General features: G+C 40.3%; 1 protein-coding gene across 2 annotated transcripts in view; it reads left to right on the top strand.

The window, feature by feature from the left end:
• Positions 1–20311, top strand: part of Slc12a8 (solute carrier family 12 member 8) — a 117921-nt gene that overhangs the window by 88596 nt on the left and 9014 nt on the right. For both annotated transcript variants that reach the window (XM_026395632.2, XM_026395644.2), the window contains one exon: positions 6075–6720. In XM_026395632.2, coding sequence (XP_026251417.2) covers positions 6075–6720 — 646 coding nt within the window. The remainder of the gene's footprint in view (positions 1–6074; positions 6721–20311) is intronic.

Raw genomic sequence — 20311 nt, 5'->3', positions numbered from 1 at the left:
TTTTCTTCCACTTCATTTTTTTTTAATGAGGTGAGATAAACACAGGGTTTAAAACTAAAAGCAGAAAGTATACATTAAGAATTTTTGCTCCTATCATGAGTCTTTCTCTTTTCCATAGCCTCATCCTGTAGTCACTGCTTTTCTTAGTTTTTTTAAAAATTTTCTCTTTCTACACTTTTTATTGGTATATTATAGTTGTTCATAATGATGGAATTTGTTTTATTTATTTTAAAGTAGGCTGCTTTTTGACATATTATATACAAATGGAGCCCACTTGTCATTCCTCTGGCTGTACATGGTGCACTGGCACTCCAGTAGTATAAGCATACATGTATATAGGGGGATAATGTCTGCTCATTCTACATACCCACATGCCTAGTTTTTTGAGGAACCTCCATACTGATTTCCATAGAGGTTGTACTAATTTACAATCTCACCAACAGTGTCCTTCCCATACCCACAGCCCCACCCCTCCCCTAACTCCCCTCTATACAAACCAAAGTTTCTTCATTCTTCCCAATCCCCCTGCCCCACTGTGGATCAGCATCCTCTTATCAGAGAAAAATTCGGCTTTTGGTTTTTTGAGATTGGCTTATTTCACTTAGCATGATATTCTCTAGTTCCATCCATTTACCTGCAAATGCTATGATTTCATTTTTCTTTAAGGCTGAGTGATATTCATTGTGTGTATGTACCACATTTTCTTTATCCATTCATCTGTTGAAGGGTATCCATAGTTTAGCTATTGTGCATTGAGCTGCTATAAACATTAATATGGCTGCGTCACCGTAGTATGCCGATTTTATGTCCTTTGGATATAAACCAAGGAGTGGGATAGCTGGGTCAGTGGTGGATCCATTCCACATCTTCTGAGATATCTCCATACTGCTTTCCATAGCTGTTGCACCTAATGATGGGATTTGGTGTTACATAATCATACATGCATGCAAAGTAACAATCTAATTTGACTCCCCAGCACTTCCCCCTTCCTTTCCTGCCTCACACCCCTTGGTTCCTTTCTTCTATTCTAATGATCTCCTTTTGATTTTCATGGGATCCTCCCCACCCCTTTCATTTCCTTTTTCCTTTCTAGCTTCCACATATGAAAGTACATGACCCTTGACCTTCTGAGTTTGGCTTATTTCACTTAACATACTCGTCTCTAGTTCTATCCATCTTCCTGCAAATGACACAATTTCATTTTCTTTATGGCTGAATAAAACTACTGTGTATGTATACCACATTTTCCTTATCCATTCATCATCCATTGATGGATACCCAGGCTGGTTCCATAATTTGGCTATTGTGAATTGTCTGCTATAAACGTGGGTATACATATATTACTATAGTATCATGATTTTAATTCTTTAGGATCAATACCAAGGAGTGGTATAGCTGGGTTATATGGTAGTTCCATGCCTAGTTTTTTGAGGAACCTCCGTACTGATTTCCATAGAGGTTGTACTAATTTACAATCTCACCAACAGTATTCTTTTTTCTCCACATCCTCTCCAGCATTTATTATTGTTTGTATTTTTCAAGGGAGGAGAGGCAGCAGGGATCCAACTCAGGAGTGCCTAACCACTAAGCCACATCCCCAGCCCTTTTATATTTTGAGACAGGGTCTCCTTAAGTTGCATAAAGCCTCACTAAGTTGTTGAGACTGGTTTATGAACTTGGACCCTTCTGCCTCAACCTCCCAAGTTGCTGGCATTACAGGCCTGCACCACCATGCCCAACTTCTTTCCTTAGTTTTTTAATGATTTTTTTTCTTTTCCAAAAGATAGTGTTCTCTGTACATTGTTCTGTACCTTGCTTATTTTTTTTCACTTTATGTACCTAGGAATCTTTTTTTAAAAAATACAGACAGAACTTTTTTGTTCTTTTTCCATCATGAGGATACGCCATAGTTTAATCAGTTCCCTATAGATTGATACTTGAGTGGCTTCCAGTAAACAGTGTTGCAATGAATAATTCTTGTGTGTGTGTGTGTGTGGGTGTGTGTGGTTTTGCATATGTGGTTACATTTTCATAAGTAGGATTGCTGGGTCAAAGGGTAAATTCATTTTTAATTTTAATAGATCTTGCCAACAAACCTACCATGGGATGTTTATCATTTTGCATTTTTTGTTTATTTATTTGTTTGTTTCAGTTCTGGAGATTGAACCCAGGGAAGCTCTACCACTAAGATATATCTCTAGCCTTCTTATGCGGGCACGTGCACACACACACCCATATATATATATATATATATATTTAATTAATATTTATTTTTTAGTTTTAGGTGGACACAATTTTTTTAATGTGGTGCTGAGAATCAAACCCAGTGCCTCACGCATGCTAGGTGAGTGCACTACCACTTGAGCCACACCCCCAGTCCCTCTAGCCTTTTAAATTAATTAATTTTAAAAAATTTAAGACAGGGTCTCTCTAAATTGCTGAGCATGTCTTCAAACTTGTGATTCTCCTGCCTCAGCCTCCCAAGTCACTGGGATTAGAGCCATGTGTCACCATGCCCAGCTCATTTTTTTACTTCCACCAGCAGTGGGTGAGAGCCAGTACCACTCTTAGACTCAGGCCAAAAGATCCTGCTTTATAAGACTTTTATAAGACTCTGCTTCTTTGTAAGGCCAAAGGAACCTGCCCACCTGGATCCTATGTCCCTGCTCTAGACCATGTCCAGGTGTGGTGTCCTTAGAATTCCTTGCCCACATGGCCCCCTGTCAATTTCCAGGATCCACAAGGCCCTCTTCTTTTCTAGGGCCCAAGGTGTGGACAGAGGGTCCACATATACGTGTGAGGCCCCCCTGGTATGGTCTGAGAAGAGAAGCTGGTGGGCTCTGAGCTGGTGCCACACATGGCCATCTTTCAGTGAAGAGGTCTGAGTAATGCAAAAATTCTGAACTTGAACCTGACCTTCCTCCTCATGTTTGCTTAGGAAGGACATTAGAACATATTTAGTTTAACAGGTTGTTAGTGAGGCTCAGAGTTGTAAATATTTAGACGTTGGGTGTATAGAACCCCATTTGCGCTCTTGCCTTGGGCAAGAAACACAATTTAACAAGGATTCTTCCCATAGCTCATTGCCAAATGTGCATTTTTGCAAATCGTATAGTGAGAAATGGTACATTTGGAGACTGATGTTTGCATTTCTTTAATCTGAGCGAAGTTGAATATCCTTTCCTCTGTTTAAAAGCTATTTTAATTTTTTTCTGTGTTTAATTGGTCATTTTCTTCTTAATTGTTAGGGGGTCTTTCTTTGTTAGGAAGAGTAACTGTGCTATGTATTACAAATGTTTCTCCTAGTTCTCCTTCTTTTAGCTTTTTTTTTTTTTTTTAATTTTTAGCAGAGCTGAGGTTCAAACCCAGGCCCTTGTGCATGCTAAGCAAGAGCTGTACCACTAAGCCACACCTCCAGCCCCTTGCAAAAGCTTTTTTATATAGAATTAAATCATATTAGCTTATTTTCTTTTTTAATGGAGGAAGAGTAGCAATTTACATTTTTGGAGCTATATTCAACATCCACAAAAAGAGCATAAACTCAGTATAAACTGTTTCAAGAACAACTATGAAGTGAACACCCTGTAGCCTCCACCCAGGAACCCTGCCTGCCAGCCCTGTTCCTCCCTGGTCACAGCCCTTCCCTCTCATTGCTGTGGCCAATGTTGATAATAATTTCCTTGCTTTCTTTAGGGTTTTTCTTGGGGATCAGCAAACTTTTTCTGCAGCACTTGAGGTGCTGCAGGACATGTGGTAGTAGTCACCACTGATCAGCTGCTGTTGGAGCTCAAAAGTAGCCACAGAGATAATACCTAATACTTTATTTATGGACCCAAATTTGAATTTCATGTAATTCTCACATATCACACAATGTTATTCTTCTTTTGACTTTTTCCTCCCAACTGTTTAAAACTGTAAAACCTTTCTTAGCTCATAGCATACATCAATAGGCAGGGCTAAATTTAGCCTAGGGGTCATAGTTTGCAACCCCTGACTTGTTTCCTGTGTATGCATCTCTAAACACAAATTTGCCTGTTTTTGAACTTTAAATACAGGTTGAGCATCCCTTATCTTAAATGCTTTGGTCCAGAAGTGTTTCAGGTTTTTTTTCTGGACTTTGGAATATTGGCATATATGTAATGAGATAGCTTTGGAGTGGGCCTGTAGACACAAAATTCATTTATGTTTCATATATATCTGTGCACATAGCCTGGAGGCAGTTATAATTTTATGCACACAATGAAATTTCATGGTATGGAATTTTGCACTTGTAGTATTATAACAGCACTCAAAAAATTTCAGAGACGTAGAATTTTTGCATTCGGGATGATCAGTCTGTAAATGGAGAGAGAGAGAGAGAGAGAGAGAGAGAGAGAGAGAGAGAGAGAGAGAGAGAATGTGTGTGTGTGTGTGTGTGTGTGTGTATTCTTTTGTGGCATGCTGTTTCCTCACTCACTGTTATGATCATGAGAGTCATCCTCAGTTTGCTTGTAGCAGCAGCTTGGTTGTTATTTGGGGGTATTATGGACAGTGCCATAGTCTGTCTACTCTTTGTAGACTTCCTCCAAATTGTATTCCATTAGTGGAATTGCAAGGTGTGCATATATTTACTTACTAGATACCACCTCTCTCTCTCTTTTTTTTTTGAAGTAGTTGTACTAATTTACACCCTTATCAGCAGTGGATAAGAGTTCCCATTATTCTGTAGTTTTGCCAGAACTTGATATCATGACACTTTTACATTTTTGCCAATCTGGTGGTATCTAGATGGTATCTCACTGTGGTTTTAATTTATATTTCTCTAATTGCTAGTGAGGTTGGGCTTGATTTCTCTCTCCCTCTCTCTTTATAGCACTGGGGATTAAATCCAGGAGTGCTCTGCCACTGAATTACATCCCCAGCCCTTTCATTATTTTTCTTTTTGAGACAGTCCCACTACATTGTCTAGGTTGGCTTCCAATTTGCAGTCCTCCTGCCTCAGCCCTCTGCCCGCAGTAGTGGGGATTATGGGTGTACACCACCTTGCCCGGCGGTGTTTCCTATGTTTAATGGGCATTCTTTTGTAAGGTATTTGTTCAAATCTTTTACTTGTTTCTTTGTTTACTGGGCTGTGTTTTTCCAACTATCTTTCTATGTTCTAGATACCTTTTGTCAGTTACATGCATTACAAATATATTTTCCATTCTGTGGCTTGTCTTTTCTTTTTTCTTTCTTTTTTTTTAAATATCTTTTGGTGAATAGAAGTTCATGTTGGCCTATTTAATCAATTCAGAATCCACTCTTATCAAGGTCCTGGCCTGGAACACTAGCATTTTCTTCAGCTTATCCAAGACCCTCCTTTTAAAGTTCTTTAAGATCCTGAGAATTTATTTTGGGTAGGTTTACTAGTAGAGCCTGAAAACAGCTATAACAAATATACCCCAAAATTTAATTCTCAAACACAGGAAAAGTATATCTTTATTACTTTTTTAATTAATTAGTTTAGAATTGTACTCTAAAGGTCTGGGCTAGGAGTTTAGGTCAGCAGGGGCTCTGATCCTCAGACACTGGCAGATGGTAACCTGCCATCCTCAAACGTGGCCTCTGGGCTGGAGGAACATATGAAGGAGACTCATAAGCCAGATCTGGAGATGGCTTACAGGCCTTCCCCCACCTTCCAGACTGCTAGCAGTGCAGGGGGCCTGTCCACCCCTCCCACTCTCTCTGCTTCCTTGCCACCATGAGTTGTACAGCTTCCCCCTGCCACACCCTTCTCCCACGATATCCTGCTTCACCTTGGGCCGAGAGCAATGGAGTCAACTGTGCGTGGACTGAGACCTCTGTTACTGTGAGCCAAAATACACTTCTCCTCCTCTGAGTTGTTATTGTCAGGTATTTTGGTCACAGCAACATGAAAGAAAGCTGACTGAAACACACCATGAGTTGGATATTATTATCCCAGGTTCATAGATGAACAGTCACATGGAGAGAAGTAACTGAGCTATTAGGATTTTGGTTTCTTTCATAAATTCTGAAGTGATGGAAACTTTCTATCTGAAATTTCAGAGTCCTGAATGTTATTTTTGTTTCTGCAGAAAGGGCCAAATAGGACACCTGTAGCAGCCATCTGCCTGACCAGCTTGGTGACCATGGCTTTTGTCCTTGTGGGTCAGGTAAATGTTCTGGCACCCATCGTCACCATCAACTTCATGCTGACGTATGTTGCAGTGGACTACTCTTACTTCTCCCTGTCTATGGGTCCCTGCAGCCTTCCTCCGGTACCTGAGCCTGTGCTTAGGGAGACCTCAGAAGCTCTCCCCTGTTCTGAGCACCTGCTCTTAGAGAAGGCTCCCAGCTATGGCTCTGAGGGCTCTGCCCAAAGCCTCTTTGAGGGTACTCTACTACAATTCACCAAGGACATGGATCAGCTCCTCCAGCTAACCAGGAGGCTGGAGAGTTGCCAGCCCAGGCCCGGAGGCGGTGATAGGATCCCAGAGAGTCAGAAGAGGAAATGCAAGAAGGTCATCAAGAAGAACCTACAAGATAGCTTCCTCTTGAACCTCAAGTCCCCGACTTCCTTCCCTACTGAGGGCTCTGACGGGTTGCCTGCTGTCTCCGGGGAGTACCAAGAGTTCTACCAGAACAAGCTGACTTCCAGGAGTGAAGGGATTCTGCCTGGGGAAATGCATGGGCAACAATTTGTCCCTGAGCCAAGCAACCAGCCTAGGGTGAGTGGAGAAGGTAAGTGCTTTGGAATCACACTGATTGACCACTGATGGCCTTGCCTACCCAGCTTTCACAGTTTTTATAACTCTTGGTGGATTTGTTTGATATTTATTTTAGAATGTTATATTCAGGTACCAGCTGAATTACCTATAATTCAGATAGTGTAGGTTAGTTTCAAACAAAAATTTGTATCCACTCCTGTTTGTAAAGAGCTGGAAGCCAGGGCTAGTAATTGAATAGCAATTTCTTTTCACTCAAAAATCAGCTGAGATATAATGCCAATGTGAATGAAACCAATTTCTCCTTTCAAGAGAAGTGGAAATGTGTTGGAGTCAATACCCTGGCAAGGACCCAGTGTGAGTCTTTGGAAGATGAATCTTTCAAACCAGGCATGACAGGATGGGGAAAAGGCAGATAAAGGAACACAGTTTTTCTTTGCTGTCTCAGACCTATCAGCACTGAGACACCAAGAGAGATTCTCAAGAAGCTTAGAGGACATGGGTAAGAGAGAACTCATAATGTTGGAGAAGCTCCATAATCTAGGTGCTTTACGTCTTGCAATGGTTTGGAGCTGGAATATCCTCTAAAGGTCCATGTGTTAAAGGCTTGATCCCCAGCAAGGCACTGTTGGAACCTTTAAGTGAGGATGGGCTAATGGGAGGTCTTTAGGTTACTGGAGGCTTGCTCTTGAAGGTGATTGTAGGACCCGTCCCCTCTCTTTATTCTCTTTTGCTCCCTGGCTAGTACACATGCGTTTAACTGTACCATGTGCTCCTGCCATAATGTGCTACCCTCCACAGGCCCAAAGCAACTGGGCCAACCAGTCATGGATTGGAACCTCCAAAACTGTGAGCTGAATAAACATTTTCTCTTTATAAGTGGATTTTCTCAAGTATTTGTTACAGTGATAGAAAACTGAGGAACACACTCCTATCATTTCATGTAATATTATAGATATCAGCATTTTCTGTTTTACAAATGAAGACTGTAAGTCCTAGTGAGTTCACAGAAAAGTCTCAGAGCTGATTTTTTGTACACTGAATGTCACTCCCAGTGTTCAAAGCTTATGTTCTTCCTTCTGTAGTACACTATCTCTTGAGATCTGTTTAGACAAGTGTGAGCAAGGAGGAGGAGGCAAAAGACAGAAGGATATGTCCAAAAACACGTTGTCTTCTTCCATAAACCTGATTTCCTTTCTTTACCTCTAAATTGATGGGAAGGTTTTCACGGTAGGCATATTATTAAAAATTTTTAAGTTATTTTACTTTTATCAAATTAATAAGTATATATATTAATAAGCAAAATCATACTAAAATTAACATAATCATCCAGGCATGGTGATGCATGCCCATAATCAATCCTAGCTATTAGGCAGGGGGTTGAGGCAGGAGGATTACAAATTTGAAGCCAGCCTCAACAACTTAGTGAGACCCTGTCTCAAAATTAAAAAAAAATAAAAAGGATGGTGATGTAACTGAGTAATAAACTCAGTGGCAAAATGTCCCTGGGTTCAATCCCTAGTACCAAAAATAAACAAACTAACAAATTGATGTAATGAAAAATAGTAGTTCCCACTCTTGCATACCATCCCTTTTACCCTTCACTAGGGTAAAACCCCACTTCCAGACCAAAAAACTTGGGACTCAAACAAAAAGTAGCCTCTTCTGTTAACTTTCCCATTCCTATATAATACATTTGTATTGCTACGTTAACCTGTGTCAATTTCAGACATCATCTTTTGACTGACTTCCTGTGATGTAACCAAGGACTTTTTCATGCCACTTTGGCTTCTCATCTAATGCCTGCAATTTAGCTGTACCATAGTTGTATTTTAAATTAAGTGCTAGCATTCATATTATCATGACTAAATAAATATTGCTTAATTCTGAGCCATATATTGTACTGTGATCACGTTTCCTTTTTTATGCAACTTTTTCTGTTTCCTGGGGTTTTTAATTATCTGTCTTTTTAAATTTTGGTTTTCTGTCATCATTGTTCTCTAAAGGCTCTTGTAGATTCTCTAAATGCTCTAAATGCTTCACCCATGCAGCGCAAGCGCTGTACCACCGAGCCACAGCCCCAACCCCTATTAATTGTATTATTATTTTTTTTTAAATTATCTTTTAGGTGCCTTTATTTATTTATTTATTTATTTATTTTTGTGTGGTGCTGAGGATTGAACCCAGGGCCTCACATCTGCTAGGTGAGTGTTCTACCATTGAGCTACAGCCCCAGCTGCATTAATTGTATTCTTGATGGCTGCTATCCTGACATGTGTAAGATGAAATCTCAGAGTAGTTTTGATTTGCATTTCCCTAATTGCTAATGATATTGAACACTTTTTCATGTATTTGTATTTCTTCTTTTGAGAAGTGTCTATTTAATTCATTTTCCCATTTAATAATTGGGTCATTTGATTTTTTGGTGTTCAGCTTTTTGAGTTCTTTATGTATTCTAGACATCAATCATCTGTGAGATGAGTAGCTAGCAAAGATTTTCTCCCATTCTGTAGGCTCTCTCTTTGTTTCCATTGCGTGAAAAAGTTTTTTAATTTGATGCCATCCCATTTTTGAACTCTTGGCATGACTTCCTGAGCTTTAGGGGTCCTATTGAGAAAGTTGTTGCCTGTGCCTGTATGCTGGAGTGTTGACCCTATGTTTTCTTCTAGGAATTGCATAGTTTCTCATCTGACTCCTAGGTCTTTGATCCAGTTGATTTTTGTGCAGGGTGAGAGATAAGGGTCTAGTCTCATTCTTCAATGTTTGGAGAGCCAGTTTTCCCAGCACCATTTATTTAAAAAGTCTATCTTTTCTCTAATTATGTTTTTGGCACCTTTGTCAAGGATCAGATGACTGTATCTGTGTAGGTTTGTCTCTGTGTGTTCTATTCTGTTTAATTGATCTATGTGTCTGTTTTTATGTCAATACTATCCAGTTTTTGTTACTATAACTCTGTAGTGTAATTTAAAGTGAGGTATTATGATGCCTCCAGCATTTCTTTTTTGGCTTAGAATTGCTTTGGTTATTCTGGATATTTTATTCAACTAAATTAATTTGAGAACTATTTTTTCTAGTTCTCTGAAGAATGTCATTGATATTTTAATGGAGATCGCATTGAATGTGTATATTACTTTGGTATCAGGGCCATTTTAAAATATTAATTCTGTGTATCCATAAACACAGGAGATCTTTTTTCATCTTCTGAGGTCTTCTTCAAATTTTTCTTTCCGTGTTCTATAGTTTTCATTGTAGAGTCTTTCACCTCCTTAGTTAGACTTATTCCTAGGTTGGTTGGTTGGTTTGTTCTATTTGTTTTTAGTCTATTGTGAATTAAACTGTTTTTCTGATTTCTTTCTCAGCAGATTCATTGTTGACATATACAAAAGCTATTACATTTTTCTATGTTGATTTTGTAAACTGCTATTGCCAAATTTATTAGCTCTTTAATCTTTTGGTGAAGTTTTTTGAATCTTCTAGGTAGGAGATCATATTATCCGCAAACAGTGATAGTTTGACTTCTTCCTTTCTTATTGTTATCTCTTTTATTTCCTTCTCTTGCCTAATTGCTCTGGCTAGAATTTCTAGCACTATATTAAATAGGAGTAGTGAAAGTGGACATCCTTGTCTTGTTCCAGATTTTAAAGGAAATGCTTTCTGTTTTCCCCATTTACTATGAGGTTGGCTTTGCGTTTTTCATATACAGCCTTTATGATGTTGAGATAGGTTCTTTCTATCCCTTCAAGTGCCTCTCAATGCTCCCATTCTTCAGAAGTCTACCATGTCCATTTCTTTTGTTCCTTCTGTTCTGTGGCTCCCACTTTCCTGGTGCACTCTAGTCTGTTTGTTCTTGAGGCCTGCTCCCAAACTGTTGTCCTAGAAGTCTTCTCTTTACCACACCCATGTATCAGATCCAGGGAACAAAAATTTCTTGGGTCCAATATTGTGGTGGACTTTTGTCTTTTGTTGTTGTTCTGCCCAGCATTGGACTTGAGTTGGAGGAATTTCCAGTGTTATGAACCTCAGTGGAAAGCAAAGCAAGCCCTTCACACTCAAAACTGAAAATATCAGATACTCAGTTCTCTGGTTTCTCCTGCAGCCAGAGTTTAGGCACAAAACCAAGGCTCTGCTAATCAGATGAGTCCTCCCTAGACTTAGAATTGGGAACTGGAAACTTGAAGAAATGGAGAACTCTAAGGAACTTTCTAGAAGCATGAAGGTAGCTGCAGGACAAGTACATTACTGGCTCCAGTGTCCAGGACTTCCAGGTCAGTGGTGCTTGCAGCAGTGGTGCCCCCCATAGGCTGTAACATATGATTTTGAGTTTCCTTGGTTACATAGCCCTGACCTGACTCCCTGGTCTTTCCAACTATTCTCTTTTTAAGTTTTTGGTACTGGAGATTGAACCCAGGGCCACTTTACCACTGAGCTACATCCCCAGCCCTTTTTATTTTTTTATTTTGAGATAGGGCCTCCTTAAGTGGCCAAGGGTCTCACCAAGTTTCAAGGCAGGCCTCAAATTGCAGTCCTCCTGCCTCAGGCTCCCAAGTTGCTGGGAACAGAGGCATGTTCCATCACACCTGGCCTAGCTATTGTCAGAGGTTCATTATCCTTTTTTTAAAATTGTAGTCAAATATACTCAACGTATAATTTACTAATTTAGAGTACAATTTAGTGTTATTAAATATATTTATGATGTTGTACAATCATCACCATATCTATCTGGTAACTCTTGTAAAACTGAAACTCCTGGATCCATTAAACAATAATTCCCCTTCTCCCACCCTCCAGCCCTTGGCCTCCACCATCCTACTGTCTCTATGCTTTTGACCACTGTATTCTCATATAAGTAGAATCATACAGCATGTGTCTTTGTACTGGTCTGTTTCATCTAGTATAATGTCCCCAAGGTTCACCCCTGTTGTAGCATGTGTTAGAATCACTTTCTTTTTTAAGGCTCAGAAATATCCCATTGTATGAATGTACCACATCCTGCTTCTCTATTCATCAGATGGTTGGTTCTACTCTTTGGCTCTTATGAATAATGCTGCTATGAACATTGGTGTATAAATATCTCTCTGACACACTGCTGTCAATACTTTTCAGTATATAACCAGAAGTGCAATTGCTGAATCACAGTATAATACTACTTTCTAACTTTTTTTTTTTTAACTGCTACATTGTTTTCCACAGTGGCTGAACCATTTTACGTTTCTCCCACCAGGGCCCAATATTTACTTGTTAAATCCCATAGTGATTAAATTAGCCAAAGGGGTAGGTCTGGCTGAGATCATCATCTCCTCCTCCTCCTCCTCCTCCTCCTCCTCCTCCTCCTCCTCCTCCTCCTCCTCCTTTTTGAGGCAGGGCCTTGCTAAGTGGCCTAGGCTGGCTTTGAACTTGCAATCTTCCTGCCTTAGCCATAGGCTTGGCCATGGCATCCGGCTGCTGAGATACATACTCCAGTATCTTCCTAAGAAAGGATGAATGAAAAATACATTCTTTTGAGTCCTTATAGGTCTAAAATTTACTGGCTTCACACTTGATGTACAGTTTGGATGAACATGAAACTCTGAAATTGAAAGCAATTTCCCCCACAAGTTGTGGAGGGCCTGTTTTTATCGTCTGTCCACTTTCAGTGAACTTTCCTTTCACTGTTGAGAAAGTTGCCACACTGATCTCTTAACCTTAGAGCCTTTGCATGATGCCTGACCCTGCTTTTCCCTCTCTGCAAGTTTTTAGGATCTTTTCATTTCACAACCATTGTACTGGCCACTTAGTCAGTCCTTCCATTCTAGAGCTCCTCGTGTCCTTCAGTCCTGGGGTTTGGTGTTGACCTCAGGTGTAGAGGGCTGACAAGACCACACAACTCCGTTCACGGCACGTCATCATGATTTGTTCAAAAGGCACTTCTTTGATTTCTTAATACCTCTGGTTCCCTAAGAACAAGACCTTTATATCTTTGGGGGCCTCTCTCCTCTCATCATCCATCATGTTGATACTATTTATATTTTTTTCTTTTTTGCTAGCTTGTTTTTTAGGCAGTACCTTGTCCAGCTTTCTTTTGTATTTAGTCACCTATACTTTTCTTCCCCTCCACAGTGTGAGGGTTATATAGGTCATATGTGCGTCAATTGCCTCATTGTTACCCCATCCCAGGGTACCACAGCACAGTCTGGCCTGGCTGGGCAGTCTCAGCAGCATCTGGCGCTTCTCATGATTTTTTTGTTGTTGTTTCTGTTATTGTTCCTGCTTATTCACCAAATTTGGGCTTTTGCATGGTTCTCCCTTGATTATTCTCTGCTGCCCCCACTCTATTATCCTTATTTTGAATTATCTGAAGTGGTTCTCTAATTTTCTTCCCTTTGCTCTCTCCCCTTGTTCATTTATCGGTCATTTTGTTCTTCCTGGAATAGTCCCTGAGTTTATCTCCCAACTCTTCCAATGATTAATGTTGGTGGTTGTATCTGGCACAATTATGTTTGATCACAAATAACAAAATCTCAGAATAATAGTGGCTTCATCTAGCTCATACAAAAGGAGCCAGAGGTGGGCAGTTCAGGGCTGCCAGGGCCACTTCATGGTCCTAAGTGACTCGAGCTCCTTCTGTCTTTTTTCTTTACTATTCTTAGCACATTATTCCATGATCCACAATGTGACTGTTGGAGGCTTGGCATTACCTTCATATTCCAAGCAATAGTTAAAAGGAAGGGAAGATGCACAAAGGAGCAAACCTGCAAGCAGAGGCATCTGGGGAAGCCTTCCTTACAAGTCCTGTCCCAGGCTCTTGGGATTCAGTGGTTGGCATTGAGTCAAATGATGGTAACCAGCTCAGGGGAGGCTGGGGAGTGTCTTTTTACCTGGTCATCCTGCTACTTCATATGAAATTGTATATTTTTGAGTTTTTGTTTTTCCTTAAGAAAGAAGGGGAAACAGGGTAGCAACACATAATCTATGCCACAATTACCTTGTTTTTATTTGTTTTATTGTCTAAATCTTTTCCCCCTAATTTGAACATCACCCATTCTTGTTTTGTGAGCGCAAGGACTTCTCTTATCTCTGATGTTATTGCTTAGCTCCCCCCTTTTAAAGTCTCTTTCTGTTCCTGTCATTGTTCCTCTTTTCTCTAGATTCTTTTCTCTTTGGTTTTCTTCTTGCTCTCTATCATTTTGGAGGCTTTATTAAAATCTGTTGATCTTTTGATTTCTTTTCAGACTTACAGGTAGAGTGCAAGTAGCCCTCTGTACTATGGGATCCACATCTGCCCAGTTCAATCAACTGTGGATGGAAATTAGTTGACAAAAAAACTTCTCATAGTTGCTTCCGTGTACTATATAGTTCGGCCTGTGGTGGTTGTGTCTGTGAAGAACATGCAAATTCTTTTTTTTTTTCTTATTATTCCTTTAGCAATGTAGCTGAACAAGAATTTACATAGCATTTACATTGTATTAGGTATTATAAGTAATCTAGATAGGATTTAATATGTGGGAGGATGTATGTAGGTTATTTGCAAATACTCTACCATTTTTATATGGGACTTGAACATCTGTAGATTTCAGTATCTGTGGAGATCCTGAAACTCATGTCCCTATGGTTACTAAGGGATGGATGAGCATACTCAAAAGCTCTCTTCATGGCAGGGCTTGTTGGTTGGAGCACCTCACTGTAGAATAATAGGAGTCCCTGGCCTCTTCATTGGATGAACCCAGATGTGAATATCTAGAGGTTTTTCTCTGGGGCTCTTTTGTTTCTCCAGAATCCTTTCATCTCTTCCCTGGGGGACACACCAATGGCTGCTTACATTCTGGGGGCAGGATGAGATAATGGAGAGGGGGATTCCATTGTTTAGGAGATGGACATTCATTCCCCATTCTTTGCTATGCCTGCTGCACCAAGCCTGGCACTCTGGCTGGGTTTCTTCAGAGGAAAGCCCCCTGGGGCAGGGGGTTCGGCAGGAGAAAGGATTGTTGCTTGGTTTCAGGGGCAGAGGGGAGGATCTTAGAGTACAACAGATGGAGACTGGCCACCTGCTCTCTGCACCTGGCCACTTAAGGGACACAGTGCTTCCTGGTCCTGAACTTTGCTGGGTGCTTACAGGGAGTGGGTGGCTCCCTGTAAGCACCCTCCATAGGGCCTGGGGCTCATGCTCCTCTGCTCTGCTCAGACTGTCACCACTGTTGCCTTCCCATCTTCCAAGCCTTCTCTTTCCTCTCTCTTTCCCTTTGTATGAGAGTTTATGCCTATTTTATGCCTTTTCTGACTCCTCAGTGGCTTTTCAGGAGAGACATGTTGTCAGTTTACAACACTTAATGAATGAAATGGTCACTACCCAGCTGCCCAGGTTTTGGTATTTGCGCTCTTGCTGACCATTCCCTCTGCCTCTCTCTTTGCTGCCTTTTCCCTCATCATCTCGCACCTGGTCTTTTGCTAAGTCTCAAAATTTGTCTCCTGCCTATGGGCTCTTCCCTCACATCCCATTCCTCTTCTACACTGCCCATTAAGTGATCTTTTACTCTTTCCTAAAATCTTTTGCTGGGAATAGTGGTGCATGTCTGTAATCCCAGTGGCTTGGGAGGCTGAGGCAGGAGGATCTCAGATTCAAAGCCAGCCTCAGCAACTTAGCAAGCCCCTAAGCAACTCAGTGAGACCCTGTCTAAAAATTAAAAATGAAAAAAGGGCAGGCAATATAGCCCAGTGGTTAAGCACCCCTGGATTCAATCCCTGGTACAAAACAACAACAAAAAAACTTTGCTGGAATCTAATATCTACACTAAAATCCCAGATCCTTTGTGATTTGCATGATTTCTCACATCCTGCCCTGCCCTAACTTCCTGGCTGCTTTTATCATGACAACCCATGCACTGTAAGTTTCAGCTGCACCCAAACTAGTGCCCTAAACACATCACATTCTGTGCTTCCTGCTTTTGCATATCCTGTTCAAATTGCTTTAGCTCTTCTTTGTTTCTCCATTTGGAAAAGTCTGACTTTAAACTTTTTTAAGACTTTCACCTCTTCTGAGAAATGTTCTCTGATTTCCTCCACTGTGCAACATTTGATTCCTGCTAGTAGTATCAACTATTTTCACATTACATTTACATCACGTTTGTTTATACATTTGTCTGCAAGCCTATTATCTGTGTATCTTAAGGACAATAAATATTATTTTATTGTATGTCTTTGCCACTAGACTTGAGCTTTCCTTGATCACAAACCATGTCTTTGCACATCTGCCTTCATCCCAGTATTTTCACACAGCACACGAGGTAGCACTCAGTAAAGTTCCATGAAGCTGATGGGCAACTAAACAGATACAGCTAAATAACCAATCAGTAAAGTAGACTAGGAAGAGTTAAACTGGGGCTGGGGTTGTGACTCAGTGGTAGAGCGCTTGTCTAGCACATGTGAAGCACTGGGTTTGATCCTTAGCACCACATAAAAATAAATAAAATAAAGGTATTGTGTCCAGCTATAACTTAAAAAATATATTTTTAAAAAAAAGTTAAACTGTTATAAGAACCTAATCTTTGACAACCCAGATGTCATCAAATCACAGTTGAATAAATCATTCTTGAGAGCAAATGGATTAAAAAATAGCTTGGAACTGTACCTTATATATGCATGGATTGCTTATTTATAACAGCTGCACAAGAGAGAGATTTCTGACTATTGTGGACATCATCAAAGACAAAATGGATCTGATTAAATAGAAATAAAAAACATTTAAACAACACAGTGTCACAGAAGGAAACGATTATTCTGACAATCACAACTGATAAAAGCACAACTTCCAAAGCATTTTCTTTAAAAAGCACAGGAAAATAAAAATCCAGATTCTAAAAAGAGGTCAGGGGAGATGAATACACGTTTACATTTGGAAAAAAAAAATCAGTCCCCAGATTCATTCATGTTCATTGAACAAACTAAATATTGTTAGGAACTAGGAATAGCCATCATTTACCAAGTATGTCCTATATATCTTACTACCAAGTAAGCCCTTGATAAGGATTATTTCATTCCTAAGCTCAGAGTTGGGCATTATTGTTAGATTTTTACAGATAATAAAACACTTTGAGAAGTTTGGCACTTGTTCAAGACAGAAGGTGAACCCAGATTTATCTGGCTTTAAACCTGTTCTCTTAACTTCTATACAAAGTTTATGACACTTGCTGTGTTTTCTTATGAATTAGGCCATGTGTTCATTGATGAAATGAGCGCAAATCACTTTTATGATGTCATTGCATATATATTAAGTTACCAAAATTTAGATTAAAAATGGTAGGTCTGTGGAAATCAGGTATATGTACACTTTGCTGGAAAAAACTGATATGCTCCTCCTAGAACTATTGATTAAAGTTTCTCTTCAATTTGGGAAATTTTGACCACTGTTTCTTCAGATATTTTTTCTGCCCTTTCTCTGCTGCCCCACGGGGCCCCATTGTACATTTGTTAGTACACATCGTCCTGTAGGTCTCTGAGGCTCTGTTCCTTTTCCTTCCAACTTTCCCCTCTATTCTTCACTTTGGATCATTCCTATTGCTCTATTTTCAAGTTTGCTGATCCTTTCTCCTTCTCAAATCAGCTGAGGAGTCCATTTAGTAAATTTTTCATCTCTGATATTGTGGTTTTTAACTCTTTACTTTTCCTCTGGTTCTTTTTAATAGTTTACATTTGTGTATTGATATTCCCTATTTTAAAAGTCATTGTCATCATATTTGCCTTGGATCATTGACATTGTATTTTTCTTTAATTCTTTGAACATATTTAAAAATGACTGTTTTGAGGTCTTTGTGTGCCAAATATAACATGTAGGACTAATGCACAGTCAGCATATCATATTTTTCTTTTTTTAATTTTTATTTTTTATTTTTGGTCTTGAGAATGGGTCACAGTTTCCTGTTTCATCACATGTCTTGTAATCTTTGGTTGAAAACTGGACAGTGTGGGTAAATTGCAGCAGTTCTTGATTCTGATGTTTATTTCTGAGTTTTTATATTTCGCTTTCATTCGTGTGTTTTTGTAAATTGCCTGGATTTGAACTGTGGAATCCATCTCCCTGTGGTATGTGGCTGCTGATGTCTTTAGTCAGTTGTTTATTCTCATTTTAACGAGCTTCTTAGGAGGTTGCCCCTGTGTCTGTATAATTCATAAAGCTTCCACTCTCTGCTAGTCTATCTGTGTGTGGGCTAGGAAACACGAAGTTTCAGCCAGTTCTTGTCTCCCCTGGCTTTTACTTTTTGCCAGGCTCTCTCAGGTCTTCCCAGTCATGGACATTGTTTTCCTGTCATTCAGGAAAATATGGGAGGTTATTTAGACCCTTCATGGCTTTCTCACCTCCAGGCTCTCTCCATTACATTTCTGGCTGGTCTATTGATCATCCTAGCTGGGTCTGTACCCTCATGCTTGCAAATCTAAGGACCTTCCCTGTCCATTTTTCTACTGTACTTATACTATTCAACTTACAAGGGTAGCTTTCCCCCACCCCTGATCCAAGTTATTTATTCCCTTTGGCAGCAAAACTGCTGGTGTCTGACCAGCTCCATACTGGTAAGAACTGGGACAGGAAAGGGAGCTGCTTGGGCAGGAAGGTCAGAGACTCTCACTGTTCTTACCCTTAGTTTCAGCAATTTTTGACAAATAGATGCTTTTCAGTTTGTTGTCTTCATTTGGTAAGTTTCTAGAGCCCTGAAGTGGTTGTGCTTGACTACTTTGTTTCGTTTTGTACTTATTTGGGGGGAAGAAAATTTACTGGCCTCTTCACACTGCCATAACTGGAAGTCCTTCTGGTACATTCTTTCTGAAGAGTGATATTTCAAGAATAAACAAGATATATAAAATTGTATAATTGCCCTGATATAGTAAATCTGTTCAGAAGAATTGTGTTTCAAGGAAAACTGTACAACAAACCAAAAATTGCGTATAAGAAATGTAAAGTTACTGGTGATGATGAGCCTCAAGTGTGACTGAGGGGAGTTGATAGTTAGTTGATAGTTGATAGTATAGTTGAGACACATGAAGGATTGGGGGATTGTGGATGTGGTATGAGATTGCCTAGTGGGTATGAGACCCTGGATTTGATTCCTGCCAAGATAAAAACTTTAAAAAGATTGTTAGAGGAGGACTTGAAGGAACTCAGAAAACAGGGCATTAAGTAAGTTGTTTATGTAGAAAGCACCATGAAGTCACCAAGAATGATTATGTTGTAGCATTGCAGGAATCAGACCAGTCAAGAAGTGGCAAATAGCACTCCAAGTATGGAAGAACTCAAACTTTATTTTACACTGGTGGGCCGAGAGGAGACCAAACTCCAAATTCTGAGCCCTCATCTCCAGTTTCTCACAGCACTTATAGGCTCTCTGGTGCCAGAACATTTCTAGTGTACACCATAGAAGGCTGTGTGCATGGGGTTCTAGCAGGAACCACGGCTACAGTGCAATAAGGGGGAAACTGGCTCCTCTCACAAGGCCTCCAGAGAGCTTGAGCCAGGAGCCTCAACAGGGGCATTTACACTTTAAAGGGGAGGAGATTCCTAGATGTAGTTACTTACAATCCAAAAGGTAGTGGTCTATGGGGTTGATTAGGTTTCCTGAAGAAGGACTGACTAAAGGCCAGGGGAACTCTCCCTTTCCCAGGCACTAGTTTTCTTGGCAGTGTTCCTTCCATCCAGGCCTGGTTTGTCATCCATCCCAGTAGAGACAGAAAGATGCTGAGTCAGGGGCTGAAACCTGGACCAAGAGAAGGGGGAGTAAACAGGAAGTTGGGAAAGATCAGCAATGATAAAGGGCAGGGAGTGAAATAATCTGAAGGAATGTGCTTCAGGGGGCTAGGTCAGAAAGTCAGCAGTAACCAGAGAGGAAGGAAGATTTGTAATAGGAATACTTAATGAATGCCAGCTAGGTGCCAAGGCCTGCACTTAAGACAGACATGGACCCTGTAATCCAATGGACCTAGAAGTATATAAATAAACATACAACTACAAATAATGGTGAGTTCTATGAAGGAAAGAAAATGGATCATAAGGAAATATTAATGGTATGAAGGAACAAATTTAGATTTCTGTGGTGGGGACCAATTTCTGGGAGGAAGTGATATTGAGCTGAGATCTGAGGGATGAATAGGAGTTAGGCAAGTTGAGGGTTAGGGGATCCATGCGAAATGGATCGCAGCTGGATTCCTAGGGCCAACCCCTCAGAAGCAGCTGAGATGCAGAAGAAGACTGCTACTTGAGACAGGGTCACGCCACACAGCGGGGAGGGGCTGGATGGAAGAGATGGCATACTCAAAGTATTTTTGCTATATCAGGAATTGGGACTGGAGAATGGAGAGTTAGGGAGCTGACAACCATATTTCCTGAGCAACAAACTATGAAGGTTTAGTGTTGAAATGAGTATTGTTAGAAATACCCGGGGGCTACAAGGAATCAAACACATACTCAGAAGTAGCTCAGCAAGGCCAACTTTACTTCTGCAGGAGGGTGTGCTACTAAACAAAGTCTGGCAAACAAACACACTTGGGCAGGAAGTCTGCCTGTTTTTATCCCTAACACAGCACTTCCCCTTGCTCTGATAGGAGGAGCTCAGGGCTACAATCTATGCAATTGGCTAATTTGAAAATTG

The sequence above is a fragment of the Urocitellus parryii genome, chromosome 2 (assembly GCF_045843805.1).
Source record: "Urocitellus parryii isolate mUroPar1 chromosome 2, mUroPar1.hap1, whole genome shotgun sequence".
NCBI classification, from domain to species: domain Eukaryota; kingdom Metazoa; phylum Chordata; class Mammalia; order Rodentia; family Sciuridae; genus Urocitellus; species Urocitellus parryii.
Note: the sequence above shows the minus strand (reverse complement) of the source record. Positions and strands in the feature narration are given on the sequence as shown.